Source organism: Rhinichthys klamathensis, unplaced genomic scaffold (genome assembly GCF_029890125.1).
Source record: "Rhinichthys klamathensis goyatoka isolate OS25496 unplaced genomic scaffold, OSU_Roscu_1.1 h1tg000411l_1, whole genome shotgun sequence".
NCBI classification, from domain to species: domain Eukaryota; kingdom Metazoa; phylum Chordata; class Actinopteri; order Cypriniformes; family Leuciscidae; genus Rhinichthys; species Rhinichthys klamathensis.
The window spans coordinates 250,549-271,233 of NW_026606911.1; the positions used below are offsets into that span (position 1 = coordinate 250,549).

The following is a 20,685-nucleotide window of genomic DNA, read 5'->3' on the forward strand; positions in this document are numbered from 1 at the left end:
TCGATTTCTGTTGAGACATTCAGATGTTAGAGTCAGAATTTGGCGTAAACAGAATGAGAACATGGAACCATCATGCCTTGTTACCACTGTGCAGGCTGGTGGTGGTGGTGTAATGGTGTGGGGGATGTTTTCCTGGCACACTTTAGGCCCCTTAGTGCCAATTGGGCATCGTTTAAATGCCACGGCCTACCTGAGCATTGTTTCTGACCATGTCCATCCCTTTATGGCCACCATGTACCCATCCTCTGATGGCTACTTCCACCATGTCACAAAGCTCTAATCATTTCAAATTGGTTTCTTGAACATGACAATGAGTTCACTGTACTAAAATGGCCTCCACAGTCACCAGATCTCAACCCAATAGAGCATCTTTGGGATGTGGTGGAACGGGAGATTCGCATCATGGATGTGCAGCCGACAAATCTGCGGCAACTGTGTGATGCCATCATGTCAATATGGACCAAACTCCCTGAGGAATGCTTCCAGCACCTTGTTGAATCTATGCCACGAAGAATTGAGGCAGTTCTGAAGGCAAAAGGGGGTCCAACCCGTTACTAGCATGGGGTACCTAATAAAGTGGCCGGTGAGTGTGTATATATATATATATATATATATATATATATATATATATATATATATATATTTTAGAATATCTTACTGGAAATGTTCTTGTAATCATGTGAACATGAATTTTACCTTTGTGGCTGTTTTGATTGAATCAACAAATTCATCTTTTAGTTCGCAAAGGTCTTCAATAAGACCTTCTCCAACAAAGGTCTTCTGTTCCAGGTAGTCCAGCATTTGAGCAACCTTCTCCCAGAAGTTTTTGAGCTGAATCAGAATTGCCTGAATTTTTGACAAGCTTTCCTGAACATCCTTTAGATGGATGGGGCTGGGTATGGAGCCTGCAGAGGAGAGATAAAGGTTTCAATAAGCCACACGTTCACTCCCTGTCTTAAACTAGAGTTGAATCATGGCACAGTCTTAAGCATGACATGTCAGGTATACTTAAAACAAAAAGATAAAACAGACTCACTCCGGTCAAAACTGGCTCTGGCAGCCTTCATCTGCCAATCAATGATCTGGAGTTCGATTTGCCAGTGCTGCTGTTTCTGATCAGTCTTCTCAGCGATGAGGACATTCAGTTGAGCTTCAAGAGCCTTTATATGTGCAGTGTGTTGAGGATCCTTTACAGCATCATAAATGCCTTTAACAAGTGGCCCGATGAATGGAACGACTGCAGCGAAGATGCCGAGGCCTTTACTTGTTTGAGTTATGCATCTGGCAAATTCTTGAATTTCTTGGGTTTTGCTGTTTATCTTTTTCTCAGTTTCAGCAAGCTCTGCTGTGGTTTTCTGGAGTTTAGATTTCATCTCATTCAGGGCTTTATTAATCACCTTCAACTCTTGGTCTTGTTCTGTAATCTTTTTATCTGTATCTTGTTTTTCCTGGATAACATCACTGGTGGATGATGCTACATCTTTGTTGTGTAAATCATACCTATACAATGTTGAAGAAATGTTGCAGTGAAATTAGCATTTTATAACAATGGGCTGTGTAACTAGCTTAAAAATCATAAAATATGTTCATACTTTTGTCTGATTATAGCAGTTGCATGTAGAAGAATAATTAAATTGCTCAAGCTATTTTGAAATATGTTTTCATGAGGAAAATATTCATACTTCTCCACAATCTTGTCCACATCAGTGATAATGTCTTTGATCCAACCTCGTGCTTTTTCTAGGAATTTGACCGCCAAAGTCGGCTTATTCTTCTCCACAGCTGTCACCAACATGGGAAACAGTGACTTTACCAGGTTTTCACTGGTCAAAATACACTAGAATTAAGAGACAAGTATCTTAGAATTTAAAAATCTACAGTCACACTGATGGAGATGAAACATTCAGAACTCGTATTGCCTGTATTTGTCCAGTAAACCTTTGTGAAATGCTGATCATAATGCTACTGCATTAACTGTTGTTATTATAATTTTAATTTAAAGTTCCCCTATTATGCTATTTTAAAGACTCCTGATTTTGTCTTGATGGTCTCCTACAACAGGTTTACATGCATCAAAAGTCAAAAAACAGTTTCATTTTCTCATAATATACATTTGCACATCACCACATTTTTCAATGTTTCTCAAACGACTCGATGGATGAATCAGTCTCTCTAAATCCCTCCTTTCAGAGAGCTCTGCTCTGCTCTGATTGGCCATAGCCCAGTCTTTTGTGATTGGTCTACTCTGCTACTCACATTATGATATTATGACACGTTGGGCTCTATTTTAACGATCTGAAACGCAAGTATCAAGCGCGAAGCGCAAGTAACTTTGTGGGCGGGTCTTGGGCGCTGTTGCTATTTTACCGGCGGGATAAATGACTCTCCGACGCAAGTTTAAAAGGGGTTGGTCTGAAATATCTTCATTATTCATAGGTGTGGTTTGGCGGTAACGTGAAATAAACCAATCAGAGCGTCATCCAACATACCCTTTAAGAGCATGGGTATGTCCTTAAAGGGTATGTTGGGTATGTCAAAGGGTATGTCAAACAGGTCTGATCCGTCATTACTACAATTTGCCTGAAAAAATTGAGTAAATGTGTAAGCTAGATTTATGCCTATTTTTACACATGGACACCACAATGATTTCCCTCGTGTGGTAATATATTTCCTTGTTATAATGTTAGATTTGCAAAAATAAAAACTGCTGCTTCTGTGTTAAAGAGAGAAGCAACGTGTATGCGCGTTGTGCACCCGCTACATTATGGCCAAGCATGCGCGCTTAAAATAGCATTATGAATAACGCGCAACGCGCCACTGACTTTAGACTAGGCTTTTTCTGGTCAGTGGCGGAATTGTTTTCTGGAACTGCAAAATAGCATGAGGGAAAGTTTGCGCCGAAACACGCCTCCTTTTTTGCGCTGAACCATCCAGGGAGCGCAAGTTCATTTCCTAGTTTACCGACGTGCGTCTGTGGAGGGAAAAGTCTGCTTTGTACAGGTGCAAAATACGAATGATACATGCGTCAGTGTACAAAGTCATTTGCGCCGGGTGCAAGAGAGGGCCCATTATTTATTTATTTCCAGTTAAGGGAGAGACTCTCATAACCAGTTTAGCTCAATCTAATCTCTAGCTAAAAGACTATACATGCTATTTACTACAGACCCTTCATGTTTGGTGAGTTGACACATGCACACACAAAAAAAAATTCTAGTTGACAGAGATGAAAATACTGAAATCAAGAGAAATCTGAAACAGTACTTTCAACATAATTGCATCAGAGGAGCCGAACAGAAGCTGGGTTTCCACCGCCCGACTCCTGATTATTCTCTCCAGGCTGGGGAAGTTGGCCAGGCACAGGTAAGACAGATGGTAGAGAAGCGCTGTCTTTCGGGCCGCAGGGAGAAGCTCTTGTACAAACCCTGGGCGCCACTGGCACACAGCCACTGGTGAAAAAACATGGCATATTTTAAAAGACTGAAAATATCACTTTGATGGCTGGTATTGTTTTCAGATTGTTTGATGAAATAAGATAATACTTGCCTTTGCTATCAGCCATCCTTAGTATGTTTACACAAAAATGTGTGCAATGAATTTCTCCTACAATGTACTGAAGCAGAAGAGTTTTGGTTGATTAAAAACATGAAAATAATTATAAAAATGTTAAGTAAAACTGACTTACCTTTGTTTTAGCAAGTGATGTGGAGAACAAGATATCTGGTGCTTTTATACTAAAGCTATGACCTTCGCCTTTTTTTTTGTAGTTTCCTACAAAGCCTCCGCCCTCAGAGAGAATAACTTTCAAAGAAACTGAAATTTAACTTCCTTTTTTGGGGGCCGCTTGAGTTATGGAGGTGTATATGGTTTCTGGTTCATATGTTCATTAAGTGTTTTTGTTTTGTTAAATGGTAATGCACGATTGCTTACAATTGCTTGCTTACAGGCGACCTAATTACCATATAATACCATATCAATCTGTACCACAGTTTGAATTAACTCACTAGTTACACAGGTTAAATATGTAGGTACTTCCAAATAACATTAACATTATAGACTGTTACTCAGTGATATGCTTTGTAAAATAAAGCCTTATGAATATGTAGGCTACCCCAGTTTGAATTAACTCACTAGTACAGGCCTGAATTGAATATCAATTGAATATCAAATTAAGCCCCGGACACCTGATCTTGTCAAAAGATATCCATTTGTCTGGTGTGTGCAACCCAGAAAACCTGTCAACAGAAAGTCTTGTCTTTTACCTCAAGACTCTATTAACAGCCTTCTATCAGCCTGAGATTTTGACTGAGAAAGCCAGAGAAGAGCAGAAGCAGGAGACGAAGTCGAAGTGATAATAGTAAAGAGCAGAGTGTAATCCCAGCTAACAAAAATAAGTTGTCAGAACGTTTTGCTAACATTCCCATTAGGTTAGGAAAACGTTATTTTGGAATGTTTTTTAAACGTTGAAAACGTCCAGTTTTTTTAATGTATCAAGAACGTTTTTTTCTTGGTTATTGTGAACGTTAAAGGAACATTCAATTCACTCATTTTGGAATGTTTTTTGGATGTTCACATCACCCTGATGGTTGGCCCATCCATCACCAGGCTTACACACAGATACTCGAGTATCACTAATTCACCTTTGCTGCATGGGTTTGAACTGTGTTGGAAACTGTTGTAGCTTACCTGAAGGCAATGACAGAGAACCTGCTAACTCCTGGTTCAGCCGGGACTCGAACCGGGGACCTTCTTGCTGCGAGGTGATAGTGCTACCCACTGAGCTGCTGTGCTGCACTATTTCAAGTTTTATTTCTATGAGTTCATAAAATGTAAGCAAAGAAATTTCTTACAGCTACAGGTCTGGATTTCAAAGTGACAGGATTTTTAAGTACCAAAACCTGTTGACACATTTGTCCAGAGTGTTTACATTTTTCCAGAGTATAACGTTTCTAAGTGAATTAAATATTTGAATTACAAAAATAACAGAAAAAACTTTACTTCAAGATTCACATTTTTCTGTGTAGTACACAACATTTTGTACGAGTCTCTGGGTAGTACACAGTCCAAACAATGGAATCATAAAGAGGAAAAATTACATTTTCTAAACCAAAAACACAACCCCACCACAAGGGAAAAAAGAACACAAACCCAGACATACAACTAGACAAGTCAAATCTAACAAGACATGTGGAAAACAACACAATAGAAACCCAGCAGGGAGCGTTCCCATAACTTTCACTAATGTTATGTAAATGTTAGTAAAAAACCTTCCTGAAATAATGTTTTTAGAACATTCTTATAATGTATATAGAGTTAAAACACATTCTCGTAACGTTGAGAGAAAAATGTTCTTAAAACAAAGTTTTCAGTACGTGCTTGTAATGTTATTTGTTCTTGACTGATGGTCTCATAATGTTCTAATGAAAACGTTCTTATAACAATGTTCACTGAACGTTCTTGTGATGTTCTCATACTATTGAGAGAAAACGTTCATAGAACAACATTCTCAGATACAAAAATATGTTCTTAGAATGTTTTCTAACATTCCCATTAAAGGCACACCGCGGAACTTTTGGCCACTAGTGGCGCTCGACCTGTAATTTTCACGTCTAGCGTCCCTAGAGGCCACAAGCTCCGCAGCACTGTCGCAAAAGTCTACAAACAGTCAACCGGTCAGCCGGTCAGCCTCCCGTGTCTTTAGATTGTGTGTGCAGACAGTAGTTGACTTGTTGGTTGGAGAGAGATAATCGACTCACTATTGTAGGCTTCAGTTTGTTTGTCCTTTTACACACACACATATGAGCTGAAGCCTAAAAATAACGGCAGTATGTTGTGACTTATATCAGTTTTGTTACACGATTTCCCGACTTCGCAGTAAATATTACATTATATATAGTTTTATGCCGATGTTTATGTTTTATTTTCAGTCATCATTTTCTTCGCCGTTTGAAGAATCTTCAGAGTCCCCTCCCGAAACGGGGAGAGGACGAGGAGGGAGAGCCAGGGATAAATGGAGGACCAGATAGATTCCGTAACATGGCCAGGCAGACAACAAATTAAAAAAAATAGAGATTGAGTGCAAGCAATATATTTAACTTAGTCCAAAAGCATGACGGCCAGGTCAGCATCGTTCGGGCACCCCTTCCTCCTGTAGCTCACGCCAGCGGGCGAACGCTGGACCAACGGTGATCCTCGTCCTGGCTTTTAATTTGTCACTCTCCCTTTTTCTTTTTTTAGTGTCCTCTGACAAAACCTTTGCTTTCTTCCTTGTAGCTGTTGGTTCGGCCATGACGAAAACATACAGACGGCAATCAAACGCGAGTTGAGCACTCACGTCAGAATCTGAGGAAGTTGTGGGTGGTGGGGGAAGTGGCGTATGCCGTAAAGCGGTCGAATTTTGTAGTTCTTTTTGTGCTCGGGTTCCTACCCGAACCCCGAAGTTACATAGTGCCAGTAAAAGCGATACCGACACTGTCAGGCTATGGCAAACGTGTCATTCAACCTATTGTAAGTCGATGTACCATCTCAAGGGTTTTGGGTTGAAAAAAATACATAGTGTGCCTTTAAAGGCCATGGTGCAGGTTAAACACCACTGTCGATTAATGGGTACATAAAGCAGTTAGGATATGTATATAAAGTTAGAAATGTCTCCAAAATGGTGTTAAAGTCCAGTTTTTGAAGTTTTTGGTTAGTAACGGTTATTTTTTTACGCGACTCGGCGATGACGTCACATGAGGTAGACGCAGGCAGCGGCGCACTTGGTTTAGTTACAGTTCTGATGGTTCACAGCCGAGGAGATCGATGTTCTCGTCAGGGCCGTAAAATAAAGAGAAGTGACATTGGGGATGGGACAAACAAACCCACCCAAATTAGCTTCGGTTAAACATGCACATAATAATTTGGGTAAATGTGTACGCTTTATGCCTATTTTTCCTATCGTCATATTATGGCCAAGCATGCGCGCTTAAAATAGCATCTGAATGTACGCGCAACGACCCAGACTTTAGACTAGGTTAGGGTGACCAACAGTCCTGTTTTCACGTCCTGTCCTGGCTGTTTTTTTTTTTTTATTATTATGAAAATGTCCTGGTTTTCAAAACTTCTGGGAAAGATCAGCTCTAAAGCAAAACATAGATGGGCAAACAAGGAGGATGAGGAAGAAAAACAGGATAAAGAGGAAGACTAAAGATACATTTTGTTAGTTTGTTTTTGTAAGTTTGTGAGAGCTATTTTTGTTAAATTTGGTGGTATTTCTTTTAGTTATTTCTTATTTTGTATATTTATTTTTCTAATACAGAAGAGACATTATTTCATTCATTCAAACCTGTAATAATTATATATTTATTTTTCTAATACAGAAGACACATTTCATTCATTCAAACCTGTAATTAAACAGGCTCTGAGAAGCCTATCTGAATTTGTGTCTTGTAATATAACCATTTTCTATCCATACAGAGGAGGCATAGGCTACTTTAAATATACTGAAATTAATAAGGCATCATTGAGTAAATTTCGAGTATAATTTGAGTATCTGTTTGCCGGGCCGAGTGTCCTTCTTTTACCTCTATCTCCGGTGAAAATGTTGTTTGCAAACGTAGCTGACGACGAGTATAGGGTGGTCATGTCTTCAGTCAGTGTGATTATTGTTGATAGACTAGTTTTCCTCATGACTGTCATTGACACCGTCAGGCTTACCAGGAGAGGGAGTGAGTAGTAAGCATCTGTGTCGCTGTGTTTGACAGGTGTCTGTGTGGGCGGTGTCGTCCCATGGAAACTGTGGTGGAGAGCTTGTGTTGTAGGGAGGTGAGCGCGTTTTGGTCGCTGGTCGAGGACCTCACCCCGCGGCCAGCAGTTGTAACGTGCCTAACGCAGCATCCTGGATATGAGGCATAATGCCTGAATCCGTTTGTGCTACACATAGCATACTCACACTTCATGCAGGATAATGCTCCCCTTCAAGCCAGCACGCACGAGTATGTTCATGGTTTATGTTTACTTTACCTTTTTATTTTTTACACGGAGTCCTTTGAACAACAGCTATAGGTGACAGGAGATGTGTTGCATACACAATAAACATGCATCAGAGACGTTTCCAACCTACTTTGAGTTTAAAACTTAAGAATCTTTCCTACTTATCCCTAGGTACAAGCAGGCTATACGCTGGGCTTATGGAGTAGGCAGGAGTATAAGAAGCCTCTCGTGTGGTTTCAACCATCAGACAACAATTCCAAAGTCGTGACCAGACCTATCAGGGCTTTCAATCGCCTCGTTTGGATGAAAATGAATAAAAATAATAATTGCTTATTCTGTTGTGATCGCCCAATTTGCCCTCCAAATGTTATAAAGTACACAGAACACATTAATTTCTATAAGAAAAAAAACAGTTTATTGGCATTGCTTGTAATGGTTACTAAACATTTACTGAACAAGGACAAAGATTACTGAACAAAGACACAGGTTGCAAGTAAACAAATCCATATAAAAAAAAAGCCCACTGATGAAGGGCTAGACCTGAAACGTTTGCACATTGTTTCTTTTGCCTGCAATAGTGTGGTCCAGAGCCATAGAGAGAGAGAGAGTTGCGACACTCCCATAGACCGCCATAGGAACTTAAAAATGCAGAAGTAATGCGTGTCGTGGAGCAGCCAACGGTTCCAAACACTGATAGTTTCAGCATTGAACCCTATTCATTTTCAGTGCTTCCGAAGTACGCTCGCTGGTAAAATAATGAAATTACTGTATTTTTTTACTTTTACTCACATTAGCCGACCTCTCGTGAATCTAGTCAGTATATTTTATGTAGCCAGTTTTAGTTAATGCTTATTGGAAGATAATGGGTTAATTGCAGCTAGCTATAGCTTACATGACCAACTCTTCATTAAAGTTAGCTAACTTATGGTAACCTGAAGTATATATTATATTATTTATAATATATTTGCATATGCATGTATGTACGCCTATGCATATATACACACATACCCCTAACCCATTTAAATAAATGAATTGTGTGTGTGTGTGTGTGTGCGTGTGTGCATATATATAGTTTATATTTACCGAACATTACTGCACATTTGTACATGCATGCACACTTATATTTTATGTTGGTAGTAATTCTGAACGGACCGCCTCTCCAGACCTCTTTGCGTGATCCCGAAGGTAGGCTAATGGCTGAATCGGAATTTATAAGCAAGATCACATCAATAGCCTAAGAAAAAAAGTAATGATTTTGTGCAAAGTAAAACCAAAGCAACAGCACACAAAGAAAAAAACAAAACATGCAGAATGCAGGAAACCACCACTAAATGAGATGACAGGGACAGAAGGAAAGAAGATAACTTACAACTAAAATAAATAATTACTTACAACTAAATCATTGGACTTGTCTGTGGAAAGAAAATAATGTGAATTTAGGTTCTCTTGTAGCGTGACTGCCGGGCTAGGTAGAGGGTTGCCGCGGTGAGGAAAATTTCCCACCGGTTAATCGACGTTTGACAACACCGGTAATCCCGGTGTCACCGTGGTGGGCGGGGCGGGGCGGGGCGGGGCGGGGGGGTTAAAAAGCTTTTACAGAGCTGCCAACTCTCACGCATTGGCCGCGAGACACACGCATTTGATTGCTTTCACACGCTCTCACGCCACACTCCCGATTTCTCACGCATGAAGTGTCAACCTGGGGTGCGTTTCCCGAAATCATCGTTAGCCAACTATGGTCGCAAGTTGGTCGCAAATCCCATTGAACTCTATTGGTAACGACGGAACTTGCGACCATAGTTGGCTAACGATGCTTTCGGGAAACGCACCCCTGGTCGGTCAAATGCCTGGAAGATGAGTTTATCTATATATTTACTAGGGATGCACGATATAGGATTTTGGCCGATATTCGATATGCCGATATTTTCAGACTAATTTTGCCCGATGCCGATACCGATACCGATATATTTGTGTGTTTTTTTTAAGTGCAAAAAAAGCTTATTAAAGCTTCTATTAAAGTTCTCAGTCAAGAGCAGTGAGTGATTTCCTCTTTGTGTTTTGTTGTTTTATTAACATTAACGAGATAGTTCTCCCCAAAATTTAAATTGTCATCATTTACTCTCTCAAGTTTCTTTCTTCTGTTGAAATTATAAAAGTTATTTGGAAGAATGTGGCTAACCAAACAGTTGCTGTACTTTAGTGACTTCCATAGTATATTTAAGCACAAGAAAGAAATGAATACAGGTTTGGAACAACATTAGAGTGAGTAAATAATGACAGAATTTGTATTTCTGGGTGCAGTATCTCTTTAAAGACCAGCGGCAGCATATTATACTGTCTCTTTAAGAACTGCACGCGACGCGTCTAATATACACGCATTTGACAAGCAGATTTTCTCTGTTTGCTTTCACTTTAGACATAACCAACTTTGTTTATGTAAACCTTGTGTGTATTTGACAGTATCAGCGCAATAAGATTTGAAAGATTAGTCCAGTATGCAGACTCTGTGACGGCTTTTAGTTCCTGTGAGCGTCGGGTGTAACGCGCTCAGAAAAGCGGATGTTAGAACAGCGCATCAGCACGTGAATGACATGTTTACCTAGCAAGACTTTGACGCACATGCAAGTAATGAACTTTTGTGAATTGCGGTGTCCCGTGAGTGTAACTCTACCTCTGCGTTTACATGTGATGTGATGTGAATGTACGTCGCGTTGTACAGTATGTTGAGATGAAGGCGCCAGAATTGAACTGATAGAAAGCACGATACTATGATTTTTCTTCAAAAGCAGATCGTGGAGACATATTAATCGTCCACGATCAAAAACCGTGAGACGCACGGCACACCCCTAGTTGGAAGTTTAAGTTGCTGGCGCTCATGCTTCGTTCGTGTCACGTGCGCATAGGAAACACGCCACCCTATCGGCAAGGCTCATCGGCAGAAATATTCATATCGGCCGATGCCGATGATGGTAATTTTAAGCTTTTATCGGCCGATACCGATGTTGTCCCGTTATCATCGTGCATCCCTAATATTTACCTGTTGAGCCACTCGTGATCGACTAATTATACCGCAAAATAGTTAAAATCTCCTGGAATCTAGAGCGAGCGCGCACGCGAGACAGAGATTGTGCTTCAAACCGCGTAGCGCGCGTGTACGGGAGAGAGGGAAAGCCAGCGAGAGACCTTGCATGTGTAAGTGCCCCCCGCCCCCACGGCCGGAAAAGTCTCGCTCCAAGCTAAGCTCAAAAGTTGGCAGCTCTGGCTTTTAAATGCGTGCGCGTTATACTTTCACTTTTGAAATAAGCTTTTCTGTTATTTGACTCGTTCTCATCTCCACACGTGCTAAATGGAATCCTGATGCTTGCTGATCTGTGACGTGACTGGCTCTTGGCACGCACTGCGCAGTTCAGTTTTTAATTATAATGTATGCTCTCTTCTGAACTACATAATTGATAATTATTATTTTTAATTAATTCAAATAAATATTTTTAGCAAAAACGAATACTTTAAAAAAGTCAAGACATCGCGGTGTCACGGTGGGAAAGTGATGTCACCGGTGATGGGGCTTAAAACCGGTAACACCGTCAACACCGTCTATCGCGGCAAGCCTAGCTAGGTAGAGGCTGACGGCCTCCTCAGGAACCTGTTTGAAGGATGTGGCGATGGTTGCGGGTGCATCAGGACAAACTGGCGCTAACCTCTCGAAGAGCTGCAGGTGGATTGGTGTAGCTTTCCCGAAGGGCCTTCATTAATGATGTTGCATAACCTGCAGACATAATAATAATACTGTATAAAGATCATTGCCACTAATGGAAACACATGAAATTGTCCTGCATATGAATTATAGCAAACATAAACAGTTAACAGAATGTTACGAGATTGCCAGGGAGATTACAGTACAGTGGACCCTGATATGCGCTACTAAATGTTTTAAAAAAATACATAAAAGAAATTCAGAACATATTTGATGATTTGAATGTTACTATTAAATGTTTACACCAATACTAGTGGTAATACATGTGGTAAAGTTACATAAACTCTATGAGGTAGTGAATTTACTGAGAGGTAGCTAAACTCTGACGTGAGAAGTGGATAAACTGTTTCTGACATAATTTCAGCGGTGGGTAAACTGCGTTTAGCCTCCACTACAGCCCTGACGACACGGTCACGGTCAAATGTGAAAGAGAACCGTAGCAGTCTAACACAAAACGCAAACACACGATTGCGAAAGCCGCTTGATGATCATCACCACTGATCTAAACACTAGCCATGAAGCTTTCATGACGATATGGACATTTACTTCAGGGCAATTTTGTTTAGGCTCAAATTCGTGAATCACGAAAAATGCTCTTCTAATGTCAGAGTGATCGTGCTTGTAGTGGAGGCTGTGTCAAAGGGAACACGGTAGCTATACAAAATACACACAGAGCTAGCTAACACGCAGCTTGCAAACATTAACGTTAGAATGAACTTACCGTGGCAATATCTCGCTTGCGGCAGACGGTGTCTCTCGACCTCGGGACAGGGCAGGCAGAGAGGTTTGCATTCACAGACGGCACGGCGGTAGGAAGTAACTTAGCCATCCTCTCACTCTGTGAGACCATCTTGGCATCCCTGAGAGGTAATCCTCCTCTTTGAAATGCGCGCTGCATATTCTCGAGTAGGCGGCGACAGAGCTAACTTAGCTGAAAAATCTGCTCGCCTAATCTTGACAAATTGCACCCAGCTTCGGAAGATCCCTTTGTCCTTGGGGAAACAATGGACCCTATGTCCAGTTTTGATAAAGTTTTTGCACCCGCCACAAACACAGTAATAAACCATTTGTCTACTTATTATCTAACTTACTCTTCTCTATCTCTAAGCTGTTATGCTATGCTATCTCTCACTATCTATCTATGTTATGCTTATGATATCTATCTATCTATCTCGATATATTTTGCTTATATATCTGACACTGTCACTCTTTCACTAGCTACCGTTAGCTGCTACTCGCGGGCTTTCGTCTGTTGTCCAACAGTCAGCGAGTACCTCATGTGACGTCATGCAATGCATTGTGGGAGAAATTAGAATCCTCGCTAGGCTATTGGTAAATGCTAACATATCACCTACTTTTCCATATTATATTTCTTTTTTGTAATCCCCTACAACATCAAATACAATGGATAACTGTTTAAATGTTTATTACCAACTAGAAAACGGGCAAAAAAAACAAAAAAAAAAACCTGCACCATGGCCTTTAACCCTCTGGGGTCCAAGGTGTTTTGGGCTCCTTGAGATGTTTTGACATGCTCTGACATTTGTGTTTTTTTTCAGTTGCTTATAAACATATTAATGGCACAGGTGAAATTACACTCTATTTAGCACACACAGGACTACCATAATATGTGAGCAACATGCATGTACAAGTTTGTATTTTTGAGAGAATATTGTTTATGCGTGGTTATTGAAAAAACTAAAAAATAAAGTTTTTGAAATAAGGACACAAAAAACATACTAAATATGTGTCCACAAGATTTTTGACTAATGGACGTTGTCGCCTAGAGTTTTTGCTTCAAAATGATCTGAAAATCACCCTTACTAATCATTCACATAAAACAATAGATTGTTTTAAATTGTGAAAAACATTTTTTTGTTTGCCAAGGCAATATGCGGATGGGCGGAACGGCCCAACCCCTATCATGAATAATTAAGTGGTTCTCAGACAGTGACCCTGCATAATAATGAGCCTTTCATTCAGGGGTGTCACACAAGAAAGAATGCAAGGACAATATATATATATATATATATATATATATATTGTTTATATGCAATTGTCATATAAACAATATTATATATATATATATATATATATATATTTTTTATATGCAATTGTCATTGCATTCTTTCTTGTATATATATATATACACACACACACATACATTATATATATATATATATATATATATATTAGGGCTGTCAGTTAAACGTGTTATTAACGGCGTTAACGCAAACCCGTTTTAACGGCGTTAATTTTTTTATCGCGCGATTAACGGTCTTTTTGGCCTAGCAAACTTTGTAGTTTTTTTTTCACATGCTTTTGCAACAGGACGGCATGCGGGCCGCTGCGCTATGAAACCCATTCATTTCAATGGCTTGCGGCGCGCGAGGACGTTTTGAAAGCGCAAGCGGATCTAGCTAGACCGGAAACAAAACAACAGGCACGCCGCACACACTTGTTTGGGCTTGCGAGCCGGATGCGCGAGCGCGAATCTCTCTGCTCGCGCGCGGAATATAATGTGCCGAGCACGAATCTCTCTGCTCGAGTCGCGCGCGCTCTCAGTTACACGCTGCTCCTGTAAGAATTTTCTCTGGGCTCACTCAGAGAATATGCCTGCACTTAAAACGTGTTCAGTGCAATCGCGAATCTCTCCTCTTCCCCAGCTAACAATTTTAGGTTATAAGAATGTTTTCATAACGTTCCCATTAAGTTATAAAAACGTTATTTCTGAATGTTATAGGAACGTTCAAAACGTCCAGTTTTGAGTGGATGACGAGCGTGAGACGCCGAAATGGATGCCAATAAGATTCTGAATGGAAAGTTTACTTTTAAAAAGTTGCCAAATGGTTCCATTGACATGACCAAAGTGATTGTGTGTTTTGTCGTTGTGAACTGAGCTATCATCATCGCAGCACGTCCAGTCTGAATACCACTTGATGATGGCCAGCACACACACACACACACACAGCTGATGCGAATTCTCCGCCCCCTCGTCAATATCAGGACCTCTATTTATTTCACCCTTTTATTGATGGACAGTGTTATATTGTGTGAGAGATTATTTGCTCCAAGTGATAATGTTTGAGTGTGAAATTGAACAGTATATGCCAATATTGTTTTCAATAAAAAACTTTTGCACAAAGCAAGCCGATCCACTTTTCCATGTTGATAAGAGCATTAAAATGAGAAAAAAAATAATGGGACAAAAAGAAATCAAGAGACATTTAGAATAGATAAAAATGTGCGATTAAATGCGATTAATCGCGAGTTATGACATTAATGCGATTAATCGCAATTAAATATTTTAATATTTAATATATAATATATATATATATATATATATATATATATATACAAACAATCAAAATATAAATGAAAGCCAAAAGCACATTTTTGTCATACCTGGAAACAAATCCTGGTCAAATGCTATATGGGCCAGTCTACAGAATTGGTTCAAAGTTACAGTTGGAAACATCTTGAAAAGAAAATAGTCTTTTTCCATAAATGTCTTATAAAGTTTTATTTTTTAAAGTAGACCAATACAATAAAAATAAACCAGTCGCATTTCAAAGTCGTTCGCGAAATGACCAGGTGGCGCAAAGGGACATTTATCAAAACGTAAGTGGGGCTAATGTCAATTAACAGTAAGGATGAAATTCTACAAGTTATGGTAATTTGCAAATAAGCCTACAACAAACATTTATTTTTAAACAAATATTTTTAAATATGCAACATGCACGTTTAAACAACAAACAATACAATCTGAACCAGCGCTTCTGCTCCTGTATTGAGACATGCAGCGCGTTTCAGTTACGATCCTGGTTCCAGTGGCCTTAATACATTCACGGCTTTTTAAAATGTCAAAAAGCGTTTTGAGATGGTTTTGAATGAAATATTGAAGTTTATAATTAGGGTATTTTGGCACACCACGCCGAGTGGCTATGCATTATTCTAAAATCTGGCTTTATTCTGGCATGTTGAATTAGAGTTTGACAAACGCGGCGGCGCGTTCATTTGAATTTATTTTTCTCATAACAGCTAAAAGAACTTACTGCGTAATTGTTGGTCATACAGATAAGATATCATCTTTTAAAACTGTAAAAGGTCTACTTTTATTCATGTAGGCTAAAGTAGGCCTACACTCTCTGGCTAACGAGAAAACGTTTTCTCGCTCATGCGAGAAACAAACGTTTGGGCATTTCTCAGTGAGAAAATTAATAGCCGAGCGGTAGAACTTACGATTCAATCATCAAGATGACACGGGTTCAAATCCCGATCAAACATGGTCTACTGTAAATTTTATATTTATTAATGCAGAGAGATTTGTCTAGCTCTAAAACTCTGTTACACCATAGGCTACAGTTTTTGCTTATATTTATAAAATAAAATTACCATGCATTTCCATTTTACACTAAGGAACAATAGTATCCAACAGAACGACTTTGCATCTGAATAATAATAGGCTACCAATCGTAATTTCAAAAGCAGTTCTGTTCTGTAAAAAAGTAATTTTATATATATAGCTAGCCTATATATATATTTTTTATTTTTTTTATTTTTTATTAGGCCTATTATTATTATTTTTTGATTCCCTATAGAGTTTTTAAAAACATGGTTTTAAGTAAAGTGTGATTTGCCAGGGGGGACGGGGATTTCCTTCTGGTCTAAACATCCCTGCTTCTGCTGAATTATTTGAATCCCCACACCCCTCCCTCCACAGTAATCAATGCTATAGGCTACTTCACCAATAGACCATATCAAATATAAAATAGAGATATGCAACAAGCACGTTTAAACGACAAACAATAAAATCAAAACCAGCGTTTCAGTTGTTCATTAGTTCCAGTGGCCTTAATGCATGCACGGCTTTTAAAATTTCACAAAGCGTTTTGAGATTATTTTGAATGAAATATTGAAGTTTATAATTAAGTGTTTTGGCACGCCGAGTGGCCCTATGCATTTTTCTAAAGTCGGGTTTTATTCTGGCATGGTGAGTTAGTGTTCGACAAACGCGGCGGCGCGTTCATTTAGATTAATTTATTTTTCTCATTATTACAGCTAAAATAACTTAATAGGCGACTCCGTAATTTTTTGGTCATACAGATAAGAGTAGAGTAGCTTACATCGTTCAAAACTGTAAACTTGTATTCATATTAGGCTAACGACAAAAACAGTTTATCTGTCGTCTCTGTCTCCGGGAACTGCGCGTCACAAAAATGAACTTCAGCTCAGTCACTATAAGAAATCGGCTATGTCTAAAGCCTTTTAATGTCTAAATATTCAGGCTAATAAATGTTATCTGATTATGTAATCCATATTGAAACAAGAGGTACAGAGGATCTACTCAAACATGTATGTAAGCGCTTCCCAATGAGAAAATGACAAGACAAGGGTGAAAATCTCGCTCTAATTAAATGTAGCAGGCTAAATCGCCCTGAATTAAAATGTAAAAACAGATCAAATAATGTATTTGTCGCAATGTTGCGATATTGTTTCATTTAAGTTCATAATTATTCTATACATGTTATTTAATTTAGCAGCATTACCACGAAGCACCGTGTTTCGATATTTATTTGAATAATAAAAAATAAATAAAAAAACTTAATTCACAAATTGCATGCCTGGTTGTAAGGATCCAAAGATCCCTCTAGAATTTAATATTGAGTTGAACATTTTGTTCATGACAACAAATTAACATGCGTTTTTTCAGATTATATTTAGTTTTGCTTGGAAAAAGCTGGCCCAAACCAGTTTTATTTCATCAATTATTGAAATAATGAAATATTTAGTAATAAACTTTTATGACAGAAATATCACTAGGCTACATGTAACTTAAATCATTTAATTCCTTCATTATCAACACTGTCTAGAATAGCGATTTAAGTGTGAATTGCGACTTCTCTTTGTGTTAAGTCAGCCTCATGGCGCTTTTCCATTACCAGTACCAGCTCGACTCGACTCGACTCGCCTTGGCTCGCCTCGACTCGGCTCGCTTTTCGCTCCGTTTTCCATTGCAGAAAGTACCGCCACAAATAGTACCCGGTCGTCATAGCGACGCATTTCGTTCCTCGTTGCCCCATCAAGCTCTCGCTGGATCCTCTCTTCGGCAACCAAACAAAGGAATGTCTGCACATCCTCGTTTGACCACGGCGTATTCTTCCGAGTTGCCATAATAATTGTTCGGTTTTTTGGGTCACTAGAAAAAAATATATTGGTAAAATGCATGGTTATAGCTTAAAATATTGAGAACAGTAGGGTTTATTTTAAGCGAATTATATTTATTTCATAATGAGTATTTGTTGCGTGATGGTTTGAGCATGCGCAGTTGTGCCGTAAGCTTCAGAAAAACGTAGAGTAGCGTCTATTGTTGATTCACAAACGGAATGCCCTGAGCACACAACCCATCATCAGGAGCACACAGCCCGTTGGTATGTAGCGAATTTAGAACCTTTTGAAATGTTTATCAGGAGGTACGGTCTGCTGTACTTTAATTGAGGAATGTTTAAAGTTTCGTGCGTGTGTAATTGTTGACATTTGCCGCGCTTAGTCCGTGCTGAGAGACTTAATTGTAGTTAAGTTAGTGCGTGTACTGTTCAGTTCTCTCGGTTTGCGATATGTTCGAACTCTGGATAATAAACAAATTACCAGGTAAACTAATGTAGCAGATGGTTGTGGTAGGCGACGGAGTTGCATTCATTTTGGTAAAACATTGTAATGATTGATGCACTTTGCCTGGTTACTCATGTGATAGCTATACTCTGCGCAGGAGCGATGCTATGCATTATGGGAAATGTAGTTTCTGCGATGTTCTGATACAGCTGTGTAAAACTGTATAGGGGATTATATGATAGTGTATTCTTATTTACAAAAGAAATAAATCTAGTTATTTTATTGTAACTATTTCATGTTTGTTTATCTTGCATTATATATTCAATGGATATATTTGTAACACTGGTTTATTTCTTATTTCAGGTTTATGACCTGTGGTCAATTGTATAAATAAACAAAAATACAAGACTAATGACAAACACGAGTCGTGCCATGTGTGCTGCCTATTACTAGCCTATTCGGATGGCTGAAAATCTAAAAAGATCCGAACAGTCATAAACCACCATAGGCCTGCCATTCAAACATTGTGGCCCTGTTCTGAAGCCAAGACAAAGCCTGAAGACCAGAAAATAAATCAGTGACTGGTTACCTTATCTAGTTAAGTAAAAAAAAAAAGCCCATCTATACTGGCTATTCACTTGCTAGTCTGCAAACCTAAGAAAAAAAAAGCAAATTAACAAGATGGCAGAAAAGGAGAAAATAGAGAGGTTACGGCAGAAGCGTTCAGCAGCCCAGACTGCGTTCACTAAAAGAGCCAACCATCTTACCTCCAGGGCCAATGCGCTAGAAGAAAGGGATCTAAAGGCTGAGTGGAGAGAGTTCAAAGCAGATCATACCAGAGTGGAAGATGCAGGATTTGAGTATGCTATGGCCTTACGAGAATTAGAAGACGAGGAGGCCACAAAGAAGGCAGATCAGGTTGACGAGAAAACATTGGAATGCGATCGCAAGTTTGATGCAGTTAAACATCTCATCCAAAACAGCTTCTGGACCAGATTTGCTGAGGAGCAAATCTCCACCCTCATAAAAGAGGCTAACTCAGCCCTGGATCAGGCCGAAGCAACCGATCATCTGCAGCTGTCTAGGAAGGAGTGTGAACTGATAAATAGAAACTTAGAACGAGAGGTCTGTGAAGTCAGCAATGTAGTAACTGCGTGGACGGAAATGATCCCTCAAGCCGTACTAACGGAATCTAGAGACCGTAGCAGGATGGCGAGAAAGCGACAAGAGAAACTGTGGGATAAATGGGCATGGAGACGCAGCACTTGGTCTGATGACGAAGAGGAGCAGAAAGATCTGGTGAAACTTAAAGTTACTGGGAAGAAAGACGAGGACGAGGAAAGCCAGACCGGTGAGCAGGCCGCATCTATAAGTTCTTCTCCAAACCGGAAACTGTCCTGTCCAGTAGACAGTCGCATCCCTATAAGCGAAATTCGGCATAACCCGCCCATCACTCCCACCTATCTCAGTCATGGTGGTCTTCCAAATGCTACAAGTACGCAATTGCAAGTCCAAGGTGCTCCCAACATGTACCCAGGGCCTTTCCAGTTCAAGCCCCAAATCATGCTGGAACGTGCACGCCTACCTACATTCTCTGGTAACATGAGAGATTACTACCGTTGGAAGGCTGAATGGGAGGACCTTCAGCAGCTGGGGAACCCTCATGGTTTGGAAAATATAAGAAAGTTCCATCTTATAGGAAGTTTAGACGACAAAGTCAAAAGAGACCTCGTCTTGTCCAGCTGTGGTTCTGCCACTGACGTGTTCAGGCTCCTGGACAACAAATATGGAAATAAGCCGAAAATAGTGCTACTTATCTCGAAAGAAGTACATGACCTACCACCTGTAAGGGGAAACAGCCCTAGAAAGACGATCGAACTAATTCAAGCTGTGGAAAGAGCTCTTCGTGACCTCCAAGTCCTGGGGGAGGAAGATGCTGTGAAAAATCGGTTAGTAGCACAGTCAATTGAGAGCAAGTTACCAGACTCCCTGAAAGAAAAGTGGCTAACTCATAAGAATGACCCTGCAAGCGGCTTTTCACCCAGAAATCACTTCGATTGTCTACTGGAGTACCTGAAAAAGCAGGAGGACATTCTTGAAGAGTTAGATCAACTGCAGCCTAGCTCAAAAGACTATACGGAGAGGTCACAGGAAAGGAGTAGAGAAAAGAAGGCATTTACCAAGGCTACATCTATTCAAAAGGGCTCTCAACCTAGGTCATGCATAACCTGTGGGGACGAAAGGCATGCAGGTAGATTGTTTGCTTGCAAAGCCTTCAAGAAGCTCAACCTGTCAAGCAAGAAAGCTCAGTTAAAGAAGTCAGGAGTATGCCTCAAATGTTTGCGGATCCA

The 20,685-nt window shown here is 39.8% G+C and overlaps 1 protein-coding gene across 1 annotated transcript in view; it reads right to left on the reverse strand.

Annotated features, from left to right (window-relative positions):
- Positions 1–20,685, reverse strand: part of LOC130070550 (uncharacterized) — a gene marked incomplete at its 5' end in the record, with an annotated part of 153,486 nt that overhangs the window by 54,632 nt on the left and 78,169 nt on the right. The window contains 2 exons of the mRNA XM_056234972.1: positions 1,037–1,500; positions 1,683–1,837. Of these exons, the coding sequence (XP_056090947.1) occupies positions 1,037–1,500; positions 1,683–1,837 (619 nt within the window). The remainder of the gene's footprint in view (positions 1–1,036; positions 1,501–1,682; positions 1,838–20,685) is intronic.